This window comes from Stylophora pistillata, chromosome 5 (assembly GCF_964205215.1).
Source record: "Stylophora pistillata chromosome 5, jaStyPist1.2, whole genome shotgun sequence".
In the NCBI taxonomy this organism is placed as follows: Eukaryota; Metazoa; Cnidaria; class Anthozoa; order Scleractinia; family Pocilloporidae; genus Stylophora; species Stylophora pistillata.
The window spans coordinates 21,195,835-21,221,323 of NC_142523.1; the positions used below are offsets into that span (position 1 = coordinate 21,195,835).

At 38.7% G+C, this 25,489-nt stretch overlaps 1 protein-coding gene across 2 annotated transcripts in view; it reads right to left on the reverse strand.

The window, feature by feature from the left end:
* LOC111338862 (uncharacterized) overlaps positions 1-25,489 on the reverse strand; it is a 42,541-nt gene that overhangs the window by 1,999 nt on the left and 15,053 nt on the right. The window contains exons 7-31 of one of the 2 annotated variants that reach the window (XM_088759807.1): positions 20,307-20,445; positions 19,442-19,567; positions 18,867-18,983; positions 18,013-18,123; positions 17,122-17,450; positions 16,646-16,784; positions 15,619-15,732; positions 15,408-15,533; positions 14,533-14,661; positions 13,800-13,922; positions 13,089-13,211; positions 12,479-12,601; positions 12,032-12,202; positions 11,774-11,883; positions 8,434-8,492; positions 8,038-8,177; positions 6,872-7,168; positions 6,198-6,494; positions 4,645-4,947; positions 3,319-3,788; positions 2,942-3,036; positions 2,611-2,767; positions 2,082-2,148; positions 1,210-1,481; positions 188-350 (exon numbers count right to left, since the gene is read on the reverse strand). In XM_088759807.1, coding sequence (XP_088615933.1) covers positions 188-350; positions 1,210-1,481; positions 2,082-2,148; positions 2,611-2,767; positions 2,942-3,036; positions 3,319-3,788; positions 4,645-4,947; positions 6,198-6,494; positions 6,872-7,168; positions 8,038-8,177; positions 8,434-8,492; positions 11,774-11,883; positions 12,032-12,202; positions 12,479-12,601; positions 13,089-13,211; positions 13,800-13,922; positions 14,533-14,661; positions 15,408-15,533; positions 15,619-15,732; positions 16,646-16,784; positions 17,122-17,450; positions 18,013-18,123; positions 18,867-18,983; positions 19,442-19,567; positions 20,307-20,445 — 4,300 coding nt within the window. Of the gene's footprint in view, positions 1-187; positions 351-1,209; positions 1,482-2,081; positions 2,149-2,610; positions 2,768-2,941; positions 3,037-3,318; positions 3,789-4,644; positions 4,948-6,197; positions 6,495-6,871; positions 7,169-8,037; positions 8,178-8,433; positions 8,493-11,773; positions 11,884-12,031; positions 12,203-12,478; positions 12,602-13,088; positions 13,215-13,799; positions 13,923-14,532; positions 14,662-15,407; positions 15,534-15,618; positions 15,733-16,645; positions 16,785-17,121; positions 17,451-18,012; positions 18,124-18,866; positions 18,984-19,441; positions 19,568-20,306; positions 20,446-25,489 lie in introns of both variants that reach the window. The other variant, XM_088759806.1, reaches the window with a different exon arrangement.

Sequence of the window (25,489 nt, forward strand, 5' to 3'; positions counted from 1 at the left end):
CAACTGGTAGTCTGTCTTCCCATGAATCACTTCGATAGATTTCTTTTTTTACCCACCCCAGGTTTTCTCCGTTTCGCCAGTCCAGAATGATCAACCAAGGGTTTACCATATACCATATTCGTATATGAAATAACTAGACTAGACACACACACAAAAAAGAAAAAAACTAACAAACCAATGACTTCACCTTTGTTCTCCTGAGGAATGAATATCTTATATTGATAAATTACTCCGATAATGACTGCAACTCCTAACATTCCAATCATTGAAGCCATAGCGATAAGGAACATATCAGAAGAACCATCAAACAGGCCCGTGCTTTGTTCCATAGCCTCATCTGGAGGAGCTGGCTGAAGTAAAGAGATGAAAGGAGCATTTAAAAGCGTTTTTAAAGTGTATAGTGCCTTCTGGGTTGCACATTTAGTAGGTAGACTGTATAACAAATAATAACAATAACAATAATGATATATAATATTTACATTGCGTATATTAACATTTGTATATGATCAAATGCGCATCACAACACTTTTTGGGGGGACTTTTGCCTGACTGCATGAGCAGTTTACAAACAATCGAAGGAAACCTATTTGAAGATGCCCCCTCCCCCTTCCCCCTTAATTTCCGATAGCTTAAGATTATAGGATTATAGGATTTCTTTATGAACAGAGGTCGGACGGTACTTTCAGACATTTTTTTTTTTGTTGCTAGAAGCTTAGGATTTATACATTACAAACATAGAGTTGCAAGGGGCACATGAAAACGCGCGTCAGTAAAATATATCTATATAGCGCCGGTATCTTGTTCTTCCAACGCGCTTTCCAATATAAAAAAGATCTATAAACAAGATGTAACTGATTTTAGTTTTGAGTTTATTTTAACATCAGACGCTGTTGAACTGTTTTTCGTATCGTATGGTAAAGTATTCCACGGTGTTGGGGCTTCAAAATTAAACCCATTGTGAATTGGCCATTCGCATTATCCCGCTCTTCAGACAGTTTCATCGTTTTTTCTTTACGTTCTAATTGGCTATTGAGTCATTGTCGTTCTCTCTAATTGGACGCTGTAATTAATTTGCTTTGTTTTTGCGAAAATGAATCGAAATTGGTTCTAAACACCCAAAAAGTACCTTAAAAGCCATAGCATTATTTAAAGGTCACAAAACAAAGCTACTTAACACAAAAATAATGATGATGATGATAAAACACTTACATCAAGCGTCTTTGTTGTGTTCTGGATGATTTGAAATATTTCACTTATTTGCATGCTGATGTAGTCTCGACATTTCTGTTCCACGTTCACTGCCGCTCCTGACAGAACAACTCCATAACCAAACGGCCTGTCCAGGATTTCTTTCACAAAAATTTTGTCATTGAACAGTTCGTCTTTGTGCTCTGCAGCAACGTACGTATCTATTAGAGCACCATCAACTTTTCCATCCTCCAGCGCTGTACGGAGGTCCTCAAAGTTGGTATATTTTTTATCTGTGATTTAGATATAAGCGAGGTGAAATCTATATTTATGCCCAAGTTTCCTCGCGGCCGTTAATGATTAAGATACATTACACAGAGGGTAAATTTTCAAGCTAATTTTTCCATTTTCAAAGTAAGTACGGTTAGATTTGAACGGGTAGGTTATCGGCCCCACAAGCTTGCATCGTAGATATCATCATGTTTAAATTAAGATTGTGATATTGATGACATTGATGAGATTTTTCTATTTCACCCTCCACAATAACACATTCGGGGAAGATGGTCAATACACGTGCTGTTTAAAATGACTCTAAAACAACGGGCGGTGATCGAGTGAAATGAGGCTGAAAGTTATTCGTGTCAGTCAGGTTCCTTAGAAAACCTTAATGTATAGTAAAACATACTTTCAAGTTGCTTTAAAAACTCCTCTTAATTAAGAAAAAATTATGCGCCATCTTGGATGAGAGGAGCTATCTAAGAAGAGATATGTTTTGTCATTTCCACGTTAAACAAATCAAGAAATCGAAAGGATACAGGTTATATGCAGATTAACTGTATCTTATTGAGTTTACAAAAAATTTACCAAAGAAAGGAAAGAAAATTCAAAATCACCTTCGTTTACTCTTGCGTTCTTCAAAATTCCAACGCGTTGTTCTGTAGAGTTTTGAATGGCTCCAATCTGAGAGAATAATTTTGAGGAGATAAACATCCACTTAACTAGTTGGCTGGACTTCCAAACGTCTAAAGTAACATGATAGTCGATATGCTACTCAATTTAAAATCAAAGAAGATATTGGGGACTTTCTCGTATAGTTAGGACGAGACAAGAAGCCAACCAATCCATCATTACTTCTATCTATCGAGCGAACAATCAACCATCAGTATAGTATTTCCGTAAGTCAATTAGTCAGTCAGTCTATCAATCTACCAAGAAATCCATTAATCTACCGATGATTAATCGTTCAACTAATCAGTGAGTTTGTTAGTCATTAGGTGGAACATTCAAATCAGTTACTGATATTTTGCTGGCTATCTTATTGTCAGTCATAAGAGGAGATCAAATTAACCACAGAAAAAAATGAGATAACGAAGCATAGTAACTGCTCTTAAACTTCTTGTGATATTCTTCGAGATGACTCACCTTTGTGCCATAGAGGGTGACGGGGTATGGTACAGTTGAAGACGTGAGCGCTGAACAAATTGCACCAATCAGAATTGAGATGATAACAAGACCGGTGAGGGTCCATGCAATACCAAAGATACGAGCAGGAACAGAACGGGGTGAACGGTCTCCATAACTGAAGAAAAAATACATTAATATGCAGGCTCACAGCTAGGATCACCGGCGCAACTTAGTTTCGTGCTTCTCTCGCCTAACAGTTGTCATGGAGATACATTAATACATTAGTTAATACATTAATTATGCAGGCCTATAACTAGGATCACGCAACTTAGTTTCGTGTTTCTCTCACCCAACAGTTGTCATGGAGATAAATGACCACCAAAATCCTTCACCGACGCCTTTACTAAAACAGGCTGGAAATTCATCCGAGTTTTGCTTCATGTCCTGTTCAAGATTATAAAGTGAAAAAAAAAATGTTGAAAGGTTTTTTTTTTTTTTAAATCTAATGAGCTACCGCATCTGATCTGATCGAGGCACTAACATATAGACGCAAGATTTCAGAGGGAATAACATAAATTACGGAAACTAAGGGAAAATATTCGGGACTTGGACAACCAAAGGCGTAATATAGGCTGATCGCTAAATGCGGTACCGCTTAATACAGGTTCGACTGTATATCCAATTTGATGTTCCTCCAACAGTTAAATACTTGGCATATCTACTCACCAGTGCCCATACAACAAACCCGGCGATGAACGCCATGCAGCCTGAAAGCGCTACCAACGGAGCACAATCCAGCACGGCGCTTATCATGTTCCGAGCAGCTGTTCCAGGCATCCTCTTAACAGCGATAAACGCCAGTCCTGGAGATTCCACGAGGTTTATGTAGACATGACTTCCCATGAATCTTGTGATATATTCGTTGCCATAAATCGGGAAACTTATCTGTGGAACGTTATCAATGTCACCTAGAACTCCTAATAGGCTTTTCTTAAAGGCTGCTTTTCCTTTTCCGTTTGAATCAGTTTTAACTGTAGTATCACCGTATTCGGGACAGATTCCGCAGGCAAAGTAGATCATGTCAATGACAATGTCACTCAATATTCCACCAAACTTCTGATCTTGTTGGTTCACTATTAGATATGGAGAGGTCGACCAGTAGTTAGTGTACAGGATTTTCGGACAACGACAGGTTTCTGAAAAAAAAGGTAAAAGAGGGGAAAAATCGTCTACAATTTGTTAACGGACGACAGAAACCACTAGCCAAATTAATCAGCTGACTCCCTTCCCACCACTCCCTCCGCTAGGAGTCAGAATTCATGATACCAGCTAAGGGAACGGTCTGACAATTATTTATCTTCAAGGGCGGAGAGGGTTGGGAAAATTGTTTTTGTGTCAAAAAAATAATTTGTATCCTCCCTATCCCCCTCTGTAAGGCTCTGTAATATCTTTATGATTCTCCCCATAAGTAATCAACTGGCGGTCAATTTTGTTTGGTACTTCGTTTAGGGAGGAATGAACCCCCCGGCGTTAAAAAGTGATTGGTTTTTAAGCCCTCTGGATTTTAATTTCGCCTCTTTACCGTACTTCACAACCGTTTTACTTTTCGTCAGCAATACGTTCTATAAAATGAAAGTAATATGTAAGCTATGGCGAAAACGAGGCGCTTAGAAGTCACGCAATAAGTGAACAAAACGGTTGCTATCTTTTCATTAGAATCAAAACAAATTGGAACAGAACAGAAAATAGAATTTGACTTTTTCAGGCCATTCTATAGCACCAAATCCATTGGCTTATGTTGATTTGCAACAATTTTCGGGGGCTTTTTTTGCAGAATGTGTAATTGAGCAGTTTATAATTCTGAGGAAAATGTTGTAGATGTACGCAATTTACTATTACAATGCAATATCTCGTTATCTTGATGACTGATTGTCACCAATAAGACATGAGTCACCAATGTAAAGCAGAACTGAAATCCTGAAAGCAAAATGCACAATTAGGATGTTATCATTTTTCTTCTGTAGTGCCATTTTACTTTCGCTTCATACTTACCACCGTATACATAATCACTATACGGGCCCATGCCCTTTTGAGTAAACGCCGCCACTTTAATTTCGTAAATTGAGTAGGTTTGAACCTTCAGAATTATGAAAAGATCCGTGGATTTTGCTATGACTGTTTTCTCCTCCGTTCGAGGAACCTCTTTCTCAGCAGTTACGATCCTTCGATATTTTACAGAGTATCCCATGAGAAGACCATTGACAAAACCAAAAGGCACAGGACTCCAGGTGACTTTGATAAACTCTGCAGCTTTTAGTCTTTCAGCAACCACGCTTTGAGGAGGCTTGCTGGGTACTAAAGATAAGAAAAAGAGATTCAAAAACAAAACTTAAGACTCAAGACTCAAGAGGCTCGAGGTTATACTTATAGCAACCTCCCGCGTACATCCATAACTCAATAGTGTACGGTGTAGTGTTTACCACTTGTTAAATCTTGAAAGTATTATGGATCACGACCTTTTTCGGCTATTCATCAATGACATGTTAAGGATGTATAAGCCTCCTTTGCCACATTTCAGGTGCATCAAAGATTCATCTTCTAGAAAGGATGCTTGTGAATATATTCCCGTACAGGGAATGAGTCCCGTACAGGCCCGAAATTTTTTTTTTTTTTTTTTTTTTCAGGTCTGATTTTTACTATTGCTCAAATAGTGCTTTACTGCGAAGGATCGTGCACATATACGTTTCATAACCGCAGTTCATACATATGTTTCATATGTTTGTTGTTGTTTGATTTATCATCTACGGGTTCATGTCGAATTAATTTGATGGCCTGCTCCCAGTTGGCTTGTTAGCTCAATTGGTAGAGCGCTGCACTAGTATCGCAGAGGTCAGTGGTTCGAGTCCCGTACAGGCCTGAAAATTTTTTCAGGTCTGATTTTCACTATTGCTCAAATGGTGCTTTACTGCGAAGGATCGTGCACATATACGTTTCATAACCGCAGTTCATACATATGTTTCATATGTTTGTTGTTGTTTGATTTATCATCTACGGGTTCATGTCGAATTAATTTGATGGCCTGCTCCCAGTTGGCTTGTTAGCTCAATTGGTAGAGCGCTGCACTAGTATCGCAGAGGTCAGTGGTTCGAGTCCCGTACAGGCCTGAAATTTTTTTCAGGTCTGATTTTCACTATTGCTCAAATAGTGCTTTACTGCGAAGGATCGTGCACATATACGTTTCATAACCGCAGTTCATACATATGTTTCATATGTTTGTTGTTGTAAGATAATCATTGCTTGCTTGACTAAGGATTTTTATATAGAAATTCTTTGCCATAAAGTTTTGGTATTGAAAACTCTGACTTTACCTCCATGAACTTTTATAGGCCACCCTTAATCGTTTACCGATCCTCTGCGCCGTCTGAAATATATTTCTTGTTGCTTTAGCACCAATGATTTTGTGTTAAACCAGTTATTATCCCTCACAAGATTTATTACTTTCTCTTCGTTAAATTTGTAAATGGAAATTTACATACTGTAGGGAAAAATCTCCAACTCCTGGATATAAAATAGTTAACATTAAATAGTACAGCGCATGCACTCACCATCACCAAACGTATAAGCGATGTCAGAATGCTCTGAACCACAGCCCTTGGATGTTCTGGCGCACACCACAACTTTGTACGCTGTAAAATATTCAAGATCTTTTAGATCTATTTCAAATTCATCGACACCAAATGTCTTTCTCACCCAAGACGATGATCCATGTTCTTTTGCGTATCTAACCTCGTACCCGAGAAGAATTCCATGCACATGGCCTTGGCTAATCCTTTCCCAAGAAACATGGATCGAATTCTCACTTGTAGATTTAACGACACTGTTAGGGGGTGGTTCACTTGGCACTGGGTACAAAAGAAAAGCAATGCGAAGCTCAGTAAAAAGCTTGTCAGAATACAAAAGTAGAATTCTAGTTTAATGAATGGAACATTACTAATCTTCTTTACAAATAAAATAAAGCCATCTGATTGACCCGGAATCTAATGTAGACTATTCTGTTGTGATCGACATCAGCCAACTGTGAATAATTGAATTTCAGCAATGCTACACTGAAAAGGTGGCTCTTTCTTCGATGTTTAGCGGGTCAAACTGAATTTTGGATTGCTTGTTGCTGTGAGAGATGGAAAGTAAAGAAATCAGAGATAAAACGCTACAGCATAGACAAGAATCATCTGTCAGCCGAACTAAAAGTTGTCTCCTAATTTTTTAATCATAAACTCACCGTCCTCTTGAGTCCTGAGGGAGACTGCCTTGCTAGACACTCCGTTTCCGCTGCTTGTAAAGGCATACACCCGGATGGTGTAGTTAGTAAACTTGCTCAAATCCTTAAGCACGGTTTTTAAGAGATTGGGAGGCACTGATTTCATAATATCCGGTCGGAACTTTTGATTGATTTCTTTGTACACTATAACATAGCCGAGAAGAGGAGTAGAAGGTGCCTGGGAGACGGCAGTCCACTCCAACTCAATACTTGTCGAAGTGGTGCTGGTAGCCTCCAAAATGAGAGGAGCTTCTGGTACTGCAGAAAAAACACTACTAAGACTATCCAAATAACGTACAGAAAATATCGTTACCTCTTTTTGGGGTCTTGTGAAGCATTGTTCTTGCTAACATAGATATTTTGGCAGTTAAAATACAGTTAAGCCCGATTGCGCAATTGTTCACACTGTTTTGTGGTCATTTTCTCGGTTCTTATTTTTCCGTGCCCTCCAAAGTAAATAATAACAAGGAAATTTATGTTTTCCACCAAAAATGTGTCTTGATCTAATTTTAGCCCTTGCCTCTGGCTTGGGAGAAAGTGACTCTGAGTTGAGACCGAAATATACTTTATGCCGAGGAACATTCACTCCGTGGTTTTATTATCGTAAGATATTACTTAGTTTCGCCTGTTTCGCATAAGTTATAAGACACTTTGGTTCTTAAAAATTGAAACATAACGGAGAAATTTTCATTAAAGACTCCATGTTTGCGAAGTGGTAAATCCTCGATGACCCATACGAATCTATGAAAATTCGGATTTCCTTTTTTTCCAATCAAAAATTAGGACTGTTGAGCACCATCTCTCAGAGGTAGCTACAGCTGACGTCTCTAAATGTTTTAAGAAATATTGTTATCGTACATCTACGTCAACAATTTACAAGAAGCGCGAGGCAGAGATCAGAGTGGTCCTCGATTGGAAGTTGTCAAAACTGAAGAAATTACCAAGCCTCACCAGAACCAAAATAAAAGTTTGCAAGGAAACAATACAGAGAGCTCAGAGTGAAAACTAGCGAATTGCGTAAAGTGTAAGAGCTTCCTAAACTAACGATAGAGGGTGTTATAGAAAAAGCAATGCAACCCTGTAAAGCTTTTTACACTCATCAGCTGGGAATTTCTCTGCTTGCATACCAGAAGTGGTTGTGATGTTGAGTAACTCAGCGGAAGTGTCCCCCAATGCCCCCTCTGCTATTTCTTCTTGGAGGGAAACAATCTGCAACGAGTCTATTCCAGGGTAGGTGACGTTAAAACTAGAAACAACACTTCCTGGTCTGAAAAAGCAGAAAATGAATTAAAGCCGTCATTTGCGAATAAAAATCGCACTGTATTGTTAACGGTGCTTCACCTTGTAATATTAAGGTTCAAAGCTGGTTTCAAGACTTAGCTTATCTCCAGTTTCTGTTGCAGGAAACTACATGAGATATTTCTGCCTCTCTTAGAGGAGATGCCAGTCAACAGTTACTTTAACTCCACCACTAAGTCAGTCCATGTTTCTAAAGATCCCTGACCATAACTGACATAACCTACCTGAACTCTAAAATCACCACAATAACGTCTTCATCTCTTTTGTTATAAAAATTGTAGACCTAGCGAAAGCAAACGTAAAATAAGAAAAACATTTTTTAAACCAAACCAAAAAATTAAAGCTACAAAATCTTAACCCTAACCCTAAGCGAATCCTTAATCTTAAACCCAGAATTCCGTATCCCGAGTCCCGTATTTCGCATCCCAAAGCCCGCACTCCGCATCCCAATTCTATAATCCCTAGTCCAAATACCAAATTCTGGGTGATGTGCCCCCAGCAGTTCTTACGCTTCTTTAATTTTTTGCACTCCAATTCCTTCGTGCATCCATACCCCGGTATGCGCACGCTAGACATGAACCAATTTTGGAATAAAATGTAGTTTTTATAATTGGATTTTTTTCCATCTTGCATGCACAATAATCGACAACAGTGTAGCTCTACCAATGTTTTGGACCATAATGTCCTTTGCACTGAATTGCGTAATCTTGGTGTACATAATGTCCTAATTGCCTGGATCGGATCATTTTTTTCAAATAGATCGCAGATTGCTAAAATAGGTGGTGCTAACTCGGGTCATGTCGTACCTAGGGGTGGTATTCTCCAAGGGACTAAATTTTAGCCCCGTTGCTGTTTGCAGTACTTGTTAGTAACTTGGCCAGGCAATGGAAGATCAGGGCTAAATATGTCGACGACCATTGAGTTGTAGAGATTATACCTAGGTGTTCCATTAGTGTTCTTCCGTTCATTGCAAGAGATATTTACACTTATGCTAACGAGCATGGCATGCGCCTTAACCTTGTGAAGTGCAGGGAGATGTTTATCGACCTCTTGTACTATAAGCCGCACCATCCTCCTTCTTTACAGCTTTCTGGGTCTGAAATCGAGTGTGTCCACAAGTACAGGTTGCTTGGGGTGTATGTTAATGATAATTTATGCTGGAATATGCACTGTGAGTACATTTTTCAGAGAGCTTGCAAACGCCTGTTCGCACTGCGTTGTCTGAAGAAGTCAGGTGTCTTGGAAAGAGAGTTAGTTATGGTGTATTCCAGCCTAATTCGCTCAGTGTTGGAGTATGCCTCCCCAGTTTGGGCAAACCTGCCTGACTATCTTAGCCTCGTAATTGAGAGTGTGCAGATAAAAGCCTTAGAAATAATCTTTCCTGGGCTTTCCTACAGGGACGCACTTGTGCTGTGTGGTCTTTGTACTCTCTCTGATCGGCGTGCCGTTGCATGCCCTAAACTTATCCAGGAAGTTCGGTACACTGGTGTCCTAGCTAACTTGCTGCCACATCGCACAACTGTGTCCCATGGATACAATCAACGCTCAGGCACTCTTAGAGATGATACCGCTTTGGCTTTTACTAACCGTCTCGACAAATTTATTACATATAGATACTCAAAAGGACGTAAATACAGCAGAGTGATAATAACTCTCAAAAAAGAAACAACAACTTTGAGTTTAAATTTACAAGACATGTTTCGACATTCTCATGTCATCTTCAGTTGCAAATGAGCATTTAACTGTTGTACATTTGAATTGAAATTAAGGTACGTTACAAACTACGTGTCAGGGCTTACGTTACATTTGAATGTTAAAAACGCGAAAAATGTAAATAGCGCGCGCTTGACTAGATCAAAAAATAAATAAATAAATATAATAATAATAAAATGAATTGAAAGACCAAGGAACAACATAATTAAAAGGAAAAAGACAACTCTAGATGTTTCAATTGCTGATTGAGGAAAGATTTTCCCACTTAATATGCAATGCCTCTTTGATCTTAATTTGGTATTTTGAAGCGGCAGAATCTAAGATCGTGAAACATTCAGCATCACAAGAGTCAAGACAGGCCCTTGATGATTGCAGGTGCTTGTATTATGCGAAGGTTTGTAAATATGTAAATATTTAAATATGTAAATATGTTTAAATATGCTTGTAAATATGTTTCGGTTCACAATGGAAAATGAAATTGATAAGAAATTATCGTTTCTAGACATATTGTTAGACAACACTCATACATCCATCGTCACTAGTGTATATCGCAAGAAGACGTTTACTGGTCTTCTTACCAATTATTTCAGCTTCGCCCCTTTGATTTACAATTAGGTTTAGTCAGAACGTTGATTGACAGAGCATGTAAGATCAATAATTCCTGGGTTGGTTTTCATCTGGATGTCAAGAAACTTATTTTCTTGCTACGGAAAAATTGTTTTCCATCTTGGGTCATAGACAAGATCATCTACAGGTATCTAGCGAAGAAAAATAATCCTTCTCCTACTAGGCAGAACGCCTCTTCTAACTCCGGTAAACCTTCTGCGCACTATTATAAACTTCCTTATGTTGGTCGGTTTTCGAACATCGTTCAGACTAAGTTAAGACAACTACTCAAACGTTATTGTAGAGTTCATTTAGATGTTAAGTTAGTCTTCAGTACGTTTAAACTCAGAAACATGCTCAGTGTGAAAGATTCAGTACCGCTAGGTCTACGTTCGCGTGTCATATATAAATTTTCATATGCTGGCTGTAATGTCAGTTATATTGGTGAGACCACTCGCCACATTTGTACACGAGTTCGTAAGCACCTCTTGTCGGACAAAACTTCGCATATTTACAAGCACCTGCAATCATCAAGGGCCTGTCTTGACTCTTGTGATACTGAATGTTTCACGATCTTAGATTCTGCCGCTTCAAAATACCAAATTAAGATCAAAGAGGCATTGCATATCAAGTGGGAAAAACCTTTCCTTAATCAGCAATTGAAACATCTAGAATTGTCTCTTTCCTTTTAATTATGTTGTTCCTTGGTCTTTTAATTTATTTTACTATTATTATATTTATTCATTTATTTATTTATTTTTTGATCTAGTCAAGCGCGCGCTATTTACATTTTTCGCGTTTTTAACATTCAAATGTGACGTAAGCCCTGACACGTAGTTTGTAGCGTACCTTAATTTCAATTCAAATGTACAACAGTTAAATGCTCATTTGCAACTGAAGATGACATGGGTATGTCGAAACATGTCTTGTAAATTTAAACTTAAAGTTGTTGGTTCTTTTTTGAGAGATATAGATATTCTTAGTAAAATTAAAGTAGTAGTAAAATTTAGTAAAATTCATTACATATAGATATTCTTAGTAAAATGTTTCCTGTTATGTATAGATATGATTTGTATCCTGAACACTCTTGTAATTTAGCTGTAAGCTACAAAAAGAGTGACTCAACTGATTATTATTATTATTATTATTATTATATTATATTATATTATTATACAATGGGATACACTAGCTAAATAATTTTGTTAATGCTAAAAAAACTTTGAAATAGCCGTAAGACAAGCTTACTTCTTTCTTTATTGTATCTTCAAGGTCCGTGTAATATTCACTTTCCACATCAGCTAGATTGTCATTCCAGTCTTTATTTTTCAACTTGAGTTTGTAGTTTATCATTTCAGCTGCAATCAAATATATTTTCAATTCGTCAGATGTTTTAACATTTTTTGCCCCATAAATGGACCTTGAAAGCTACCAGATATCTTAATTCAGTTAAAGAACTTCAGTCATCGCAAGCAAACCTACATATCACATAGACAAAAAGCAAACCTGGACAGCTGGCCAAATTACAGCTTTCAGTTTCTGTGGGTAAACCCTCGCAGTTTTTCCCACTAAAAGTTGGTGCTGGGTTATCACATGTGCGCTTCCTTGTTCTAGATCCATTATTACACGGCCTGTTACAGTTGGGCCATTCAGTCCAGTCACTCCAGTTTCCGTGAACTACAACTCCCAGAATAATGAAGCAGTTAATTGATAAAAGTCAATTTTCATGAAAGGACCAACCACCGAACGTGAATTATGCCGAAAATTTTTTAATCTCGGTAGTACAAGAAATATGTTGTTCATCTCATTGGGGCTTGAGATAGCACCAAGCAAATCTGATCCGCTTGGGATGCCTCTGTATGATGCTCAACCAATTGAGCGAAAGAGATCGGATCTTCCTCTTTTTCATGAAAATTGAAAAAAATCGTTCAAACCTTGGATGAGATGACTCACCTATCTTATTTTCACATGTATCACCGGTATATTCTGAAGTACAGTTGCAGGTGAAATCCTTGAGGTTAGCTGTCCTTGTACAAATACCAGCGTTTTGACATGGATTGGGAATACAGGGATCGTCTTTTGATGGATATAACCAAAGCAAAGATATTTAACTGTTTAAAATACCACAACTTCAAAAATAGTTTAAGATACTTGGGCCTGAGTTTACGATTAAAAACTTACCAATCTGTTTCGTTTTAAAAGCTTGAGAGAGATTAGAAACTGGGAAAGGAGTGAAGCACGTTGCTTGCATGTGTTAATCGTGATAATGGCCCACGAGCGTAACCTTGATCAACATCAACATATTCACCCCCTAAGTACAGCACTTGTTTGTAAAATTTTCTACTCCAAAACCAATTTTTTTCTTTTATTATTAAGATATTCTATAATTAACATGTTCACATACATCCTTTTAAACTACGCACCACGATTTACTACTAACCACAAAAAGAGCCAGCGCTCAAAAGTGGTAGCACGTTCTGGAAATATGTATGGAGTGGTAAATATTATGCTTATTTTCTCTGACTAGCAAAGTTATAAATCAGAGAAGTAAACTTTACAACACCTTTCAGGAGAGCACAATCAAAACCAACAAACTCTGAAGTGCAGTTGCAACTGTATCCGAGCAAGTTGTTCTCCGCTGTGCACGTTCCGTCATTCTTGCAGGGGTTGTCTGAGCATCGGTCACCTGCTGAGAAACTTTGATTTAGAACATTCTATATATTCAGAATACTTAACAATTATTCGCCGAAGGCGAGGTGAATATCGTCGAATAATCCTCGAGACGATGTCCAGTGGATTATTCGACAATATTCAGCGAACCTGAGGCGAATAATTTTTTTAGTATAATTTCAGAGCTGAACAACAGAGAAATGTCTAAAATCATAACATTTTAGTAAAATTTATTAACATTTTATTTTAACGTTTTATATAAACCGCGCGGATCGGTTTATATAGCGTCATATAAGGAACCCCTCGACGAATCAGATTGCTGGAAACTCTTTGCTCAGCTCTGAAATTATACTAATTTGCAATATAATTCAAACTTTAGTTTCAACGTCAACGCGGAACTTGTAAATGATTAGTCCGGGAGCAGAAAAGGTCTATTAAATAGTCATTTTTTTATACAACTTTATGAGTGGATGATGGGTGAAGAGTTGAAGCAAATAGTTAATTGTGTGCATAGATAGACAGACTGACGTCAATTCTTCGATTTTTCAACTTTTTCGAGTCGTTGATCCAGTTGTTAATTACACCTTAAGTAAATGTCTTTTACCTTGCTCAAGGCCACAATTAAATCCAAAGTATCCTAAAGGGCAGCTGCATTCAAAACCCAGAGCGTTACTATCCATTGTACAGGTTCCCCCATTCTGGCAAGGCTCGGTGGAACACGGGTCAGCTGTGAAATATTTGAAAAAATCAAAAGGTCAGATGTTGAGGGCAACAATTCAATATAAATTTATCCTAAAAAGCGCTGGGTCGAATTCAAATTTGGAGGTTGGCTTTGTTTGAGTTAAACAACTGACAAACTTCAAAAAATCTTCAGTGAACAAGTGAAAAAACTAAAGCTAAACTCAGCCACCGTGGACAGACAAATTCGTGAGCCAACGATTGCGCGGTATAGTAGTGCTATGACAGCTTCGTCACTCCTGCCTTTACCTCGTCAGCAAAATAAAGTAATGGAACGTTTCCAAGAGTGTCTCTCTCGCCCACCGTATTTTCTATGGATTTTTTTCTTATGTTTGGTTTATTTCCATGGCATTATCCTTTAGAATTGATCAGTCCATTAGAAATCTGTGAGCCTGCTGGTCCGTAACTTAAGAGTTTTCCTACTTTCTTTCTTCCAGACCTTGTTTGAATAAAGATAAACTATCTATTCATTCACATCAACGTATTGTGACATACAGTTAGGTGTTGGGCAGCTAAATCTTTTGGTATTTAACTTGGCGCCTGGAAACCCCTTTCACATCCTGGTGCATCACACCGGATTGAAGAGAGGACTATTTTACCTGTCTGCCCTAGAGATCCACATGTATAACCAAAGTAGGCGGTTGGACAATCACACTCAAAATACGGCCATTGATTGATGTATTCACAAGTTCCTCCGTTGAAGCAAGGATATGGAGAACAAGAATCAGCTGTTAACAAGGCGGATGATGTGTAAATTTAGATTCATTTGAAGACTATCGACTTAGTCATGTTTTCTATAACTTCCTTTGTATTGTTTTTAGTTATGTTAGTCCGAATATCTTTTAGTTTAGTAGTAAGTCAAATGTCTGCCTTCGCCATTCTGTCATTCCCTTGATCTGTAATTCTATTACCCTATTACCTCCCGCACTCTCATTCTATCACTCTATAGCATTCTGTCTCCCTGTTATTCTCCTATTTTGTCCTTCTTTCATTCTTTCGTGTCATTCTGTCATTCTTTTACAAAGGAATAAAGGCTGATAGTTTCTAAAGAAACGGTTTGGGGCTGCGTCGGTGGGGGTAACGAAATAATCTGAGTACATCAACAAAGTTGAAATGGTAAATTGGCCACCGCTACGATTATAAAAGCTGACGTTTCAAGCGTTAGCCCTTCGTCGGAGCGAAAGACGAAGGGCTAACGCTCGAAACGTCAGCTTTTATAATCGTAACGGTGGCTAATTTACCATTTCAAATTTGTTGATATATTCAAATTATGTCATTCTTTTAGCCTTGCTTCTGTTTGTCTGTCAGCCTGTAAATCATACGTTCATCCCTCCATCAGTACGCTTGTCTGTTTTTTTTTGGTTGTTTTTGTTTTTGTTTTTTTTTATGATTATTTGATCAGATAAGTACTCGATCGTTTGTTAGTTTTTTAAACTTGTTGTGGCTTAATGTTGAAGGTAACTAAGTTCCTTACGTATATGATACCAGCAATCATGCCCAATGAATCCAACAGGACAACTGCATCTGAAATACGGCCTGTTATGAAGAAGTGAACAGGTACCCCCATTTAAACATGGTGGACTCAGTGAGCATACATCACCTGTTAAAACATGGAAAGCAGGAGGTATCATTTAGATTTACCGCCAAGTGGTGAGTTTTGATTGAGTCTGTGAAAAAATCCTTACCAATCTCACACCTATCCCCATTGTATCCTGGAGAACAACTGCAAGTGTAACCTCCGGTTGTTAAGTTACCGTTACAGGTTCCGCCATTTAGACAGGGATGTGACAAACACGCATCTATAGACGTTTCAAGAGATAACTGAACAATTTGCATATGAAGGGAGGGTTCAAGAGAAATAAAGACGAGAACATCAGTGACTGTCTTATGCCCTTTGGTATTTTACTAAATTCCTGCTCGTAATCTATTCTGTAAAGAATCATAAGGAAAGTAGAGCAGCCTAGCTGTGTGCGGTTGTGAATCAAAGTTTATACCTTTTCTTTGTGCGACACTTGATACGGGCTCCACTCTCATCAAACATCACGCGATGGAAGTCTCGATCAACCCACGCGTAATTTGCTAACTTATTTTAGTTAACTTTCGATAAGATGCCACAAAATACTTTGAGTTTTCAAGTTCAATCCAAGCGTAATACGTGAACTTGTATTAATTCAAGGTGAAACCTATTTACGGTACAACGCGCGAAATTCTATATGGAGTTAGGTTACTTTTATGAGGAGCGAGGTAACTTCTACCGTGGAGCGATCTAACTTTTGGTTGGAGCGATCTGACTTGGACAATCTAACCATGAAGCGAAATGGTCGTACGGACTACAGTCACTTCGCTCCATGGTTAGATAGCCTAGATAACTCTAAAGCATTTTAATCTAGGGTAAATAAATGTAAATCGGAATGTCTCAATAAAAATCCACTGGATTTACAAAACTCAGCAACAACAAAGGGATCGTATTTTTCATTTTACTCTGATTGCAATCGCCTAAGGTTGCTTTCTTTACTCAAAGTTAGTTAATGAAAGGATAGCGAGTGCCTTGGCAAATCAGACTCCAGCATCTGCAATAAACCCCCAGGGGATTTAAATTATTATTAAAAAGGTACCTGGCCAAATGGAATATTTCTATTTGCCTTCGTAATTTGCTTCAAAAATACTTTCAGATCTTAAACTGATCTTTTTTAATCGAAGACTTCTTTTTACCTTTACATCCGTAGAGCTCTACCCTCAATGCTATGTTATTATGCCACTCCGTTGCACTGAAACGAAAGCAACTCGCTCTGACTGGTGGCTTCAGCTCATGATGAACGACACTGCTACTGTCTGTGTTTGCAATAAATTTCTGAAATCGGAAAGAAGGTAATATGTTTTAGATTGATCAACGGTTTATTACTCGCAAAAGCTAAAACTAAAACTTATTTGCCGAGGAATCCACCAATCGCCATTGCTGAAATGGAGGATGAAGCCCTCCGTCTCATCTCCTTTTCTATTCTCTTGAGAATTGAGGGATTAAGTGGTGCTGAGAATCGATATGGATGTCTTTTGATATCTCAATAATTGAGTTGCTATTACAATTACGACGGTGATAAAATAGGATTAATGTCAATGTTCAACGTTGAACTCTTTCAGAGAAATTCCATACTCACGCCTATCAATTATTCTACTTATATTTCATTCACCTTGGCGTGGATCTCCCCATGATCCTTATAAAACTGGACTTGTACTCCAGCCCCCCAGTATCTTAGCAGGTATTTCTTAACCCATGCTTCTCTTTTACCCCCTTTTCCTTGGGTAGCTACTCCAGTTACCCAGGTCAGCTCGTTCCCTAAATAAACCTGCAACCATTGATTTCCATGGTCCAGTACGGGTACCCATGACTTTGGTTTATTTTTGTACTGGTAGTGTAGTCTTGCAAATCGAGCGATAGAAGATTTGTCTCTTTCCGAGGATGCAATGAGCTGTTGGTCTCTGATTGCACCGCTTTGCATTCCAAGAGGCTCGTGGCACTCTGTAGAAAGGAACAATTACTCGAATATTAAATTTGATACGAAATCAAAACTTTCTACAGAAATGTATTAGATGTGATGTCAAATGTCGAGTGACATTTTTTAACAAAATTCTCTCTTTAGTTTGCCAGTATTTCTTCAGTATGTCCGACTGTCCGTCTGTCAGTCCGTCATTTTGTCAGTTGGTCACTCTGTCTGCCAGGCTGTGCGATTATCGGAGGCAAAAGGAAGAGTGGAGGCCAAGTATATATTTAAGGCTATACATTTAATGGGAAGAGGAGCTTACAAGAGCAAGGCTTGAGGTCAACTGAACTGTTGCATAATCACATCAGGATATTTATAAGTCGAGCGCGGTTGATGGGTAAGAGGATTAAGGGCTAATCCCACACAGGCTACCAATCCTAATATGTTGGTCTGTTTGGCGGTCATTCTGTTAGTAAGTACTTCTTTCCATCTGCCAGTCCGTCTGTCTGCTTTTTTCACTGTGCGTTTGTCCGTTTACCCGACCCTTCGTTCATAATGTAATACAGTGGCTATGCATTAGTTGAACATAAATTATATTACGTTTTGTGCTACAGTCATTCCCGGTGTACCACATACGACATGTGCACTTGAAGCCATCTGGCGTATTGGTGCAGTTTCCATCATTCTGACAGGGACTTGAGGAACAGAAGTCTGAATAATTTACGAGCACAAAAGAAGAACAGTTTTAAATCTTCCTCGCATATAATTAAAGCAATTGGGAGCTTTACAATAAGTCGCAAATTTGCAACGTTGTCATGAGGTCTACATGTTTAGTTTTCTCTTGTCCTCTCGATTGTGTTGCTATTTTGGCAGTTTTATTTATCATTTGACGGAGTCAGGGAAGGTTACATATACCCACTCCCTTCCCAAAACATGGCTATTTTATGGAATCACCAACAATTTAGCTTAAGAGCAATGGGATATCAAAAAGAAATGAGATGAGGGATTGTTACATTAACGACAACTCTATAAGTATCTGGTCTGGCAACTCAAGAAACGGTAGAACCGAAAAGAAACTTAAGGATTGTACATGGGCATTATAATTTTCTAACACTTGATCAGCAGGGATTTGCTAAAGCAAAGGCATAGAAAAAACCAGGAAAGATTTATTACTCGACGTTTCGGGGTCATCGTGACTCCATTATCAAGAGACTAGTTTAAAAACATGCAAATAAGGAAAGGTACAATGCTTATGCTATTCAATGTACAATGTACAATGTTTATGCTATTCTTGTACCTTTCCTTATTTGCATGTTTTTAAACTAGTCTCTTGATAATGGAGTCACGATGACCCCGAAACGTCGAGTAATAAATCTTTCCTGGTTTTTTTTATAATTTTCTAGAAAGAAAATTCATCGTCTACTCCATTGTACCCTTAAATCTTGGACCCTTACCTTGTAAAATGGCACACAGAAGACCAGTGTACATCGGCGGACATGTGCAGAGGTAGGAGTCAATACCATCTTTAATGCAGGTGCCACCGTTCAGGCATGGATTGATCAAACAGGGATCTGTGCACCATGGATAACATCCGTCAGTGGTTAGCCATGAAAAATTATGAAAAATAGCATCGCCAATAGTTTACAATTCTATGTCAAATGCATTACAAATGTTGAAATATTAACAACGGTTAAGACAGGAGAGCAAAGTACTAAACTCACGTGAATGATTCTTACTTTCAGCCAGCTGGTCAGTCTGCCAGTTAGTCTGTCACATAGGCAGTGGACTTTTCTGTCTTTCTGCCTAACGCATCAGCCAGTAAGTCCGTCCCTTAGTCAGTCAGTCGGGTTCAGTTAGTCAGTGAGTCCGTGGGTCAGTTAGTCAGTAAGTCAGTTGGTGGGTCATTCGATTCGTATTGGGTTGGTCAGCATGTCAAATAATCAGTCAGTGAGTCAATGAGTCGTTCAGTCTCTAGCAGCTAACTTCTATTTTTCTTTGGACGGAAGTAAGTTTAATCGATATCAGTTACCCGGGGTAAAAGGAGTACCACAGAGGTTGTCAGTGTACCCTGAGGTACAAACACACTTGAAGTTGTCATTTTTCCAGTCACTGATGCAGGTACCGCCATTTAAGCACCTTTTAACCAAACAAAAATCTGAAAGGAAACAAAAATGTTTTGAACTCAATGCTGGTACGATTTTCCACTCAAAAGTATCCCGATGTTACATCGCTGGCTCTGATTTGTTTGGCTCGTTGACTGGTATAAGAAAATTGCGACACCCCTCTCAACAATTAGATGCAAAACTGGAACCAATACTGAATCGGCCGCTCCTACTTTCCGTGTTAAGTGAGGTAGGCTTGGTTCTATTTTGTACTCACTGGGTCGTTGGGATGACAACTTTTTTTCGACAGTTTAACGACAAGCAAGGAAAATATATACTTTAGTAAGGGAACAGTGGGTTGTCCCTGATTCATACTCTGAGTCATTTCTGTTAATCCTCTATCATGCTTCGCAGAAGCTATTGATAATACATGACGGAAATGACTTAACTGTTTCACATTCTTAAGTGTCTTTCCTCCAAAGATTTCGTCTTTTAGGTTTGACCTAAAACGACATTTCTGTTTTCGGCTATATTTTTAAGAAAGGCTGACAGTTTCTAAAGAAACTGTTTGGGGCTGCTTCGATGGGGGTAACGAGATAATATAAATATATCAACGAAGTTGAAATGGTAAGTTGGCCACCGTTACGATTATAAAAGCTGAAGTTTCGAGCTTTAGCCCTTCGTCGGAGCGAATATATTTTGAAGCCTCAAGGGGTGGTTCATCGCCCACAAACCTCCTTGACCAAAGCAAAAAGCTAGGATCTTTAATGAATGGAGAGAGTTTCACATTACCTCGACAACCGTATAACTCCACTCTCATTGCTATAGAGGAGTGCCATTCCAGCACTACAAAGCGAAAGCTGTTTGCTTTGATGATAGGGTTCAGTTGGTGTCTGACAATACCATTACGGTCTGTATTCCCTTGGAATTCCTACAATTGGCAAGATATAATATATAATGAAAAATAAAAATTTTATTAACACAAGGAAGCTTTAAAAATTGCCTTGAAATATTTTATGGTAAAAACCTTAGTTTCAAAAGAACGATGCGTTGCATATTAGGGAAATTTTTTTGAAGGAGGATTTCTAAGAACTACTGAGAGTGCGACTTAAGGCCTCTGTGCATCTTTGAAAACTGCGAAAAAAGGTTTTGAGAACGGAAACACTATGCAAATTAATTTTGAACTAGACGGCAATACTTATTCTACTTCTATTCCCAATACCACAACTACTACAACTTCTAATGCCACTACTGCCACAGCTACTTCTACCACTACTAGTCCTATTGCTGCAAACATCACTGCTACTACCACTACTGCAACCACTACTGTTGCCGCTACTGCTACCGCTACTGCTACCACCACTACTACCACCCTGAATATAACTACTACAATAACAGCAGCATTGATAGTTGTAGTAACTGCTACTTTTAATGCTGCTGTTATTGCTACTACTAGACTTACTGCCGCTACTGTTACCAGTGCTACTGTTACCACTACTACTACTACTACTACTACTACTACTACTACTACTATTATTACTACTACTATTGGAATGCGGAATGCACATATAGACTCCATTATGCCTAAAGCTGCCACGCGACTCTATATCCTCCGTATTCTCAGATATTCAAATGTGAGTGCAATCGATCTTGTTACTGTTTATGTCACTCTCATTAGACCTCTTCTTTAATATGGGAGTATTTCCTGGCACTTCTCCCTTCCTTAAAGTCTTAGTGATAGATTGGAGTCTATTCAGAAAAGAGTCCTTAAGGTTATCCTTTCTCACTACTCCTATGCGTCAGCCTTAGAGGCTCTGAATTTACCAAGTCTTCTTCTGCGTCGTGAGTCCTTGTGCTCTAAAAGTTTTTCTTAGTTAACTAGTCTTGCTAATCCCCGTCTCATGCCCCTCCTTCCCACTAGGCGCTGTGATGCTAATGACTCCATTATTCCTTTGCGCAACTCTTCTGATTTTACACTCCCGGAAGTACGTATCGAGCGTTTCAAACGTAGCTTTATTCCATCTTTGCTTTTAGACAATAATTAGTGTACATTACCTCGTTTAAATTTATTAGGATACCTTTGATTGCAAATATATAAATATATATATATATATATATAACTAACTGCAGACAGTACTGTTTCGGCCTTCTGGGCCCCATATATGCAATTATAACGAACTGGTTCAAGACCTCAGAGGTAGTTCATCGTTTCATTACGACAGCTCTTTTTCGTATGGTCGAAAATGACCACACTCATCAGGTAATTTGAACGATTGACCGTTAACTTACAAGTACTGGCTATAAAAGCTGGAATACGTTTGCTACTGGAGATATAAAAACAATGCTACTTAGCTATATAAGTTATGTGACTGGCATGCATAATTTCTGAGATTGTTACTTGATTATGAAGTTCTTAAGGAGGTATCTGTCTCTATGGGGGCATGAACTTGCTAGCTCATTTCGCTTGTTTAAACTGCAAAGTTCCTTTTTACATATGATCGTGAATTTTTCAGAAAGACATAAACTACATTTCTTAGTAATGTTGTTGTACGGTTTGCATTGTTTGATGATTTTCCACGCTAGCTTGAAAGTTTCGTTATTGTCCTTCAGTGTCCATATGTGTTTAGATAATTCAGTCTCGTGTCTCTTGTTTTGGTGTCGGAAGGAAGCTGTGTGGTTTCTGTACCGTTCTTTAAAGTTAGTCGCGAGTCCCGCGCATGAATCTGTTGACGTTTCAGTTGTGACTGTTGCTTGGTAGAATACGTTTGTTGTGAGGCATTTTCCCTCTAGGGGTCATTGGTCTTTTTTCCAGCGGTTACATTCTTTGTATAGTGTTTGTGGTGAATTTTGTGTCTGGTTGTAATCTGATAGTAGCTTTTTGTTGTGTAACGCGATGATTGTTTTGACGTTAGGCAGCAGCAGTAGGTTATCCTTAGTTTGTGGCGATTGAAGATCTTATGTAATGGATGGTTTTTCAGGAAGCACCTTGTTACGAGGATGAATTATTTTTACTGAATCTGTCACGCAATCCCAGAATTTTCTAGAATTATCTATAATCTGTAATATTCCAGAAACTTCTTTCATGTGACTCAGCAGTTTCCAAAAATAGTACAACTTGTAATACGCTATTTATAGTAATAGAACATTCTAGATAACTGAAGTAAATGTATAAAAGCTGGCTTGTGAGAAGTACAAAAGAGATTTGCCCGAGGGCTAACCCTCATGGCTTGCTGACTGAACTTGTGGAAGCTATGATGTGACAAGGCTGTGACCTTTTGACCTTGCGATATCCGGAGAGGAGAAAGAGATGAAAAAGACGATAGTCGAGAGAGGAAGAAGATAGAGAATACAGACTTTACTATGGAGTCTTCCGGTAGAGTCTGTGTACAAGGAAAGAATGCGATAAATCAAGAAAGCCAAGTGCTGTGGTCTTCAGTCGGCGGAAGTTGGAATTGGAGGTTGATCAAGACGATGAACACTTTTACGGCATAAAGGATTGTACGCCTGCTTTATGAACTGCTTGACTTAATCTTTGACCTAAGTAAAGTACACAATGTAAAACTAATTAAATAATAGTTAAAATGGGTAACTGCTTGCTGTTACATATTTGTTGCGTGCCATATATTGTACTCGGGAGTCTATTTTCATATATGCTTTGTTAGCAGGCATTGGTTGGTCATTTGTGCACGTAACAACCTGTCAACAATATTTAAGAAACAACAAACATATGAAATACATATATATGAACTGCGGTTATGAAACGTATATGTGCACGATCCTTCGCAGTACTATTTGACCTAAGCAAAGTAGCCACTTTCAAAGTAATCACTTTTCACTGGTTACTTTGACTAAATAGTGCTTTACTGCGAAGGATCGTGCACATATAAATATTGAAGAACTTTCTTCCCAGGTTGGTCTTCACGTTGGAGTTTCATGGTGAACTATACCATATAACTTTTCTTTTGCGATTTTTGTTTCGCTTTTGGGCTGGCTGTGGATCATATGTAAGCTTATAGTCGTAGCCACTTTCGTAGAGGGCTTTTTGGTAAGGAGGGCTTGCGTTATCGAAAAGTTCTTTGCTGGATGGTCTGCTGGTAAATCGCTTGTTTATACTTTCCGGGATGTTCTTTAGCAGTGCAGGTGGGTGGTTACTTTGACTGTGAACATAGAGGAGTTTGTTGTTCGGTTTCATCAATGTGTTGTGATATTCATTTGCGAGGTCGAAGGTTACATCTAAAAAATTGATTGCTTTCTTGTTAGCTTCGATGGTGATCTTCACGCCATTAGACTTGAAAATTTTGCTAACTTCTTGTTTTGTTTTTTCAATTTCTATAGTTGTAGCTCTGCATACTGCTAGCCCATCGTCACGGTAAAGGCCCACTCGAACTTTAAACTTTGCTGCAATCAGGGATAACATATAGGTTCCGATTAGTTCGCATGTCTCGGCTCCATCATACGAGCCCATCGTCACGTCGAACATGTCGGTGGTGCTCTTCTTTGCCCATGGTGTGTTCTGTTGGTGCAGCAGTGATTTTTTCGCATGTATGATAATACGGCGGTCTTGTGGGCTGATGGATGTGAACTGGGATGCATAGTTTAGTGCTTTCTGTAGTAGTTGTTCAGAGATGGATGGATAAAACTCACACACATCGAAGGTTACAAACGCATGTTGAGCTTTATCAGGTATTGAACGAAACCATTCGATGACATTTGATGTGCTTTTCCAGAGGTTTACTTTCGTTGCTTTGATAACTTCTTTGTTGATATTATCAAAAATGCGTTTGCTGATTATGCCAATTTCTGATTTAAAGGGGTTAATTAGTCTGAAGGATGGGTTGTTCGTGAAATCAGGTTTGTGATCTTTCAATGTAATGAACGCGTCTCTGCTTGCTGATATTTCAATTCGGTCGTCAAGGGCTAGGCTTTGTGCGATTTTTAGGTCGGCAAAGTTGCTCGTGTTAGGGATGGTTTGCTTCGTCTTTTTGTTGGCTTTGGTCACGTTTTTCCGTACAAGGTTCGAGTAGTCATTGAGTTCAGTCTTGTAGTGGTTGTTTTTTTTTTATCGGCTTTGAAGAATATATGCTTGTCTTGTCGGATTTCTTGCAGGTCTTTCTTGAGTTGTTCTTGCAGCTTGTTCTGAGTGTAATTAGTGCTAAATTCAATACGTTGAACCATTTCTAGCATGGAGTCTTCGAATTGACTGAGTTCACTTACCTGTGGTGGTGGGTGCTTTGATTTGAATCCATATGTCTCTTTGTTGATGTTATCATGACCGCTATCTTCATGGTTTCTTAGAAAGAAGAAGAAGGCCTTCCAATGCATCCCATGTATAAGCGATTCGATTTTTTCGATCAGGTTTTGTGGAAACGAGCTTTTACTTGCCAGTGGGATGTTCTTGGTCGAATACCCGAAGTCCTTCACTGGGATATTCTTCTTCACAGCGTTCTACTTTGTTGGAGGAGAGTTAAAAATTCTTTGGCTTGATTTGATTGTATTTCGAAGAGCGTTCAGTTCTTAGAGGAGCATTGATGATTATAACGAAATAGTTCAAGACTTCAGAGGTACGTATATGTGCACGATCCTTCGCAGTAAAGCACTATTTGAGCAATAGTGAAAATCAGACCTGAAAAAAAACATTTCAGGCCTGTACGGGATTCGAACCACTGACCTCTGCGATACTAGTGCAGCGCTCTACCAATTGAGCTAACAAGCCAACTGGGAGCAGGCCATCAAATTAATTCGACATAAGCCCGTAGATGATAGATCAAACAACAACAAACATATGAAACATATGTATGAACTGCGGTTATGAAACGTATATGTGCACGATCCTTCGCAGTAAAGCACTATTTGAGCAATAGTGAAAATCAGACCTGAAAAAAAACATTTCAGGCCTGTACGGGATTCGAACCACTGACCTCTGCGATACTAGTGCAGCGCTCTACCAATTGAGCTAACAAGCCAACTGGGAGCAG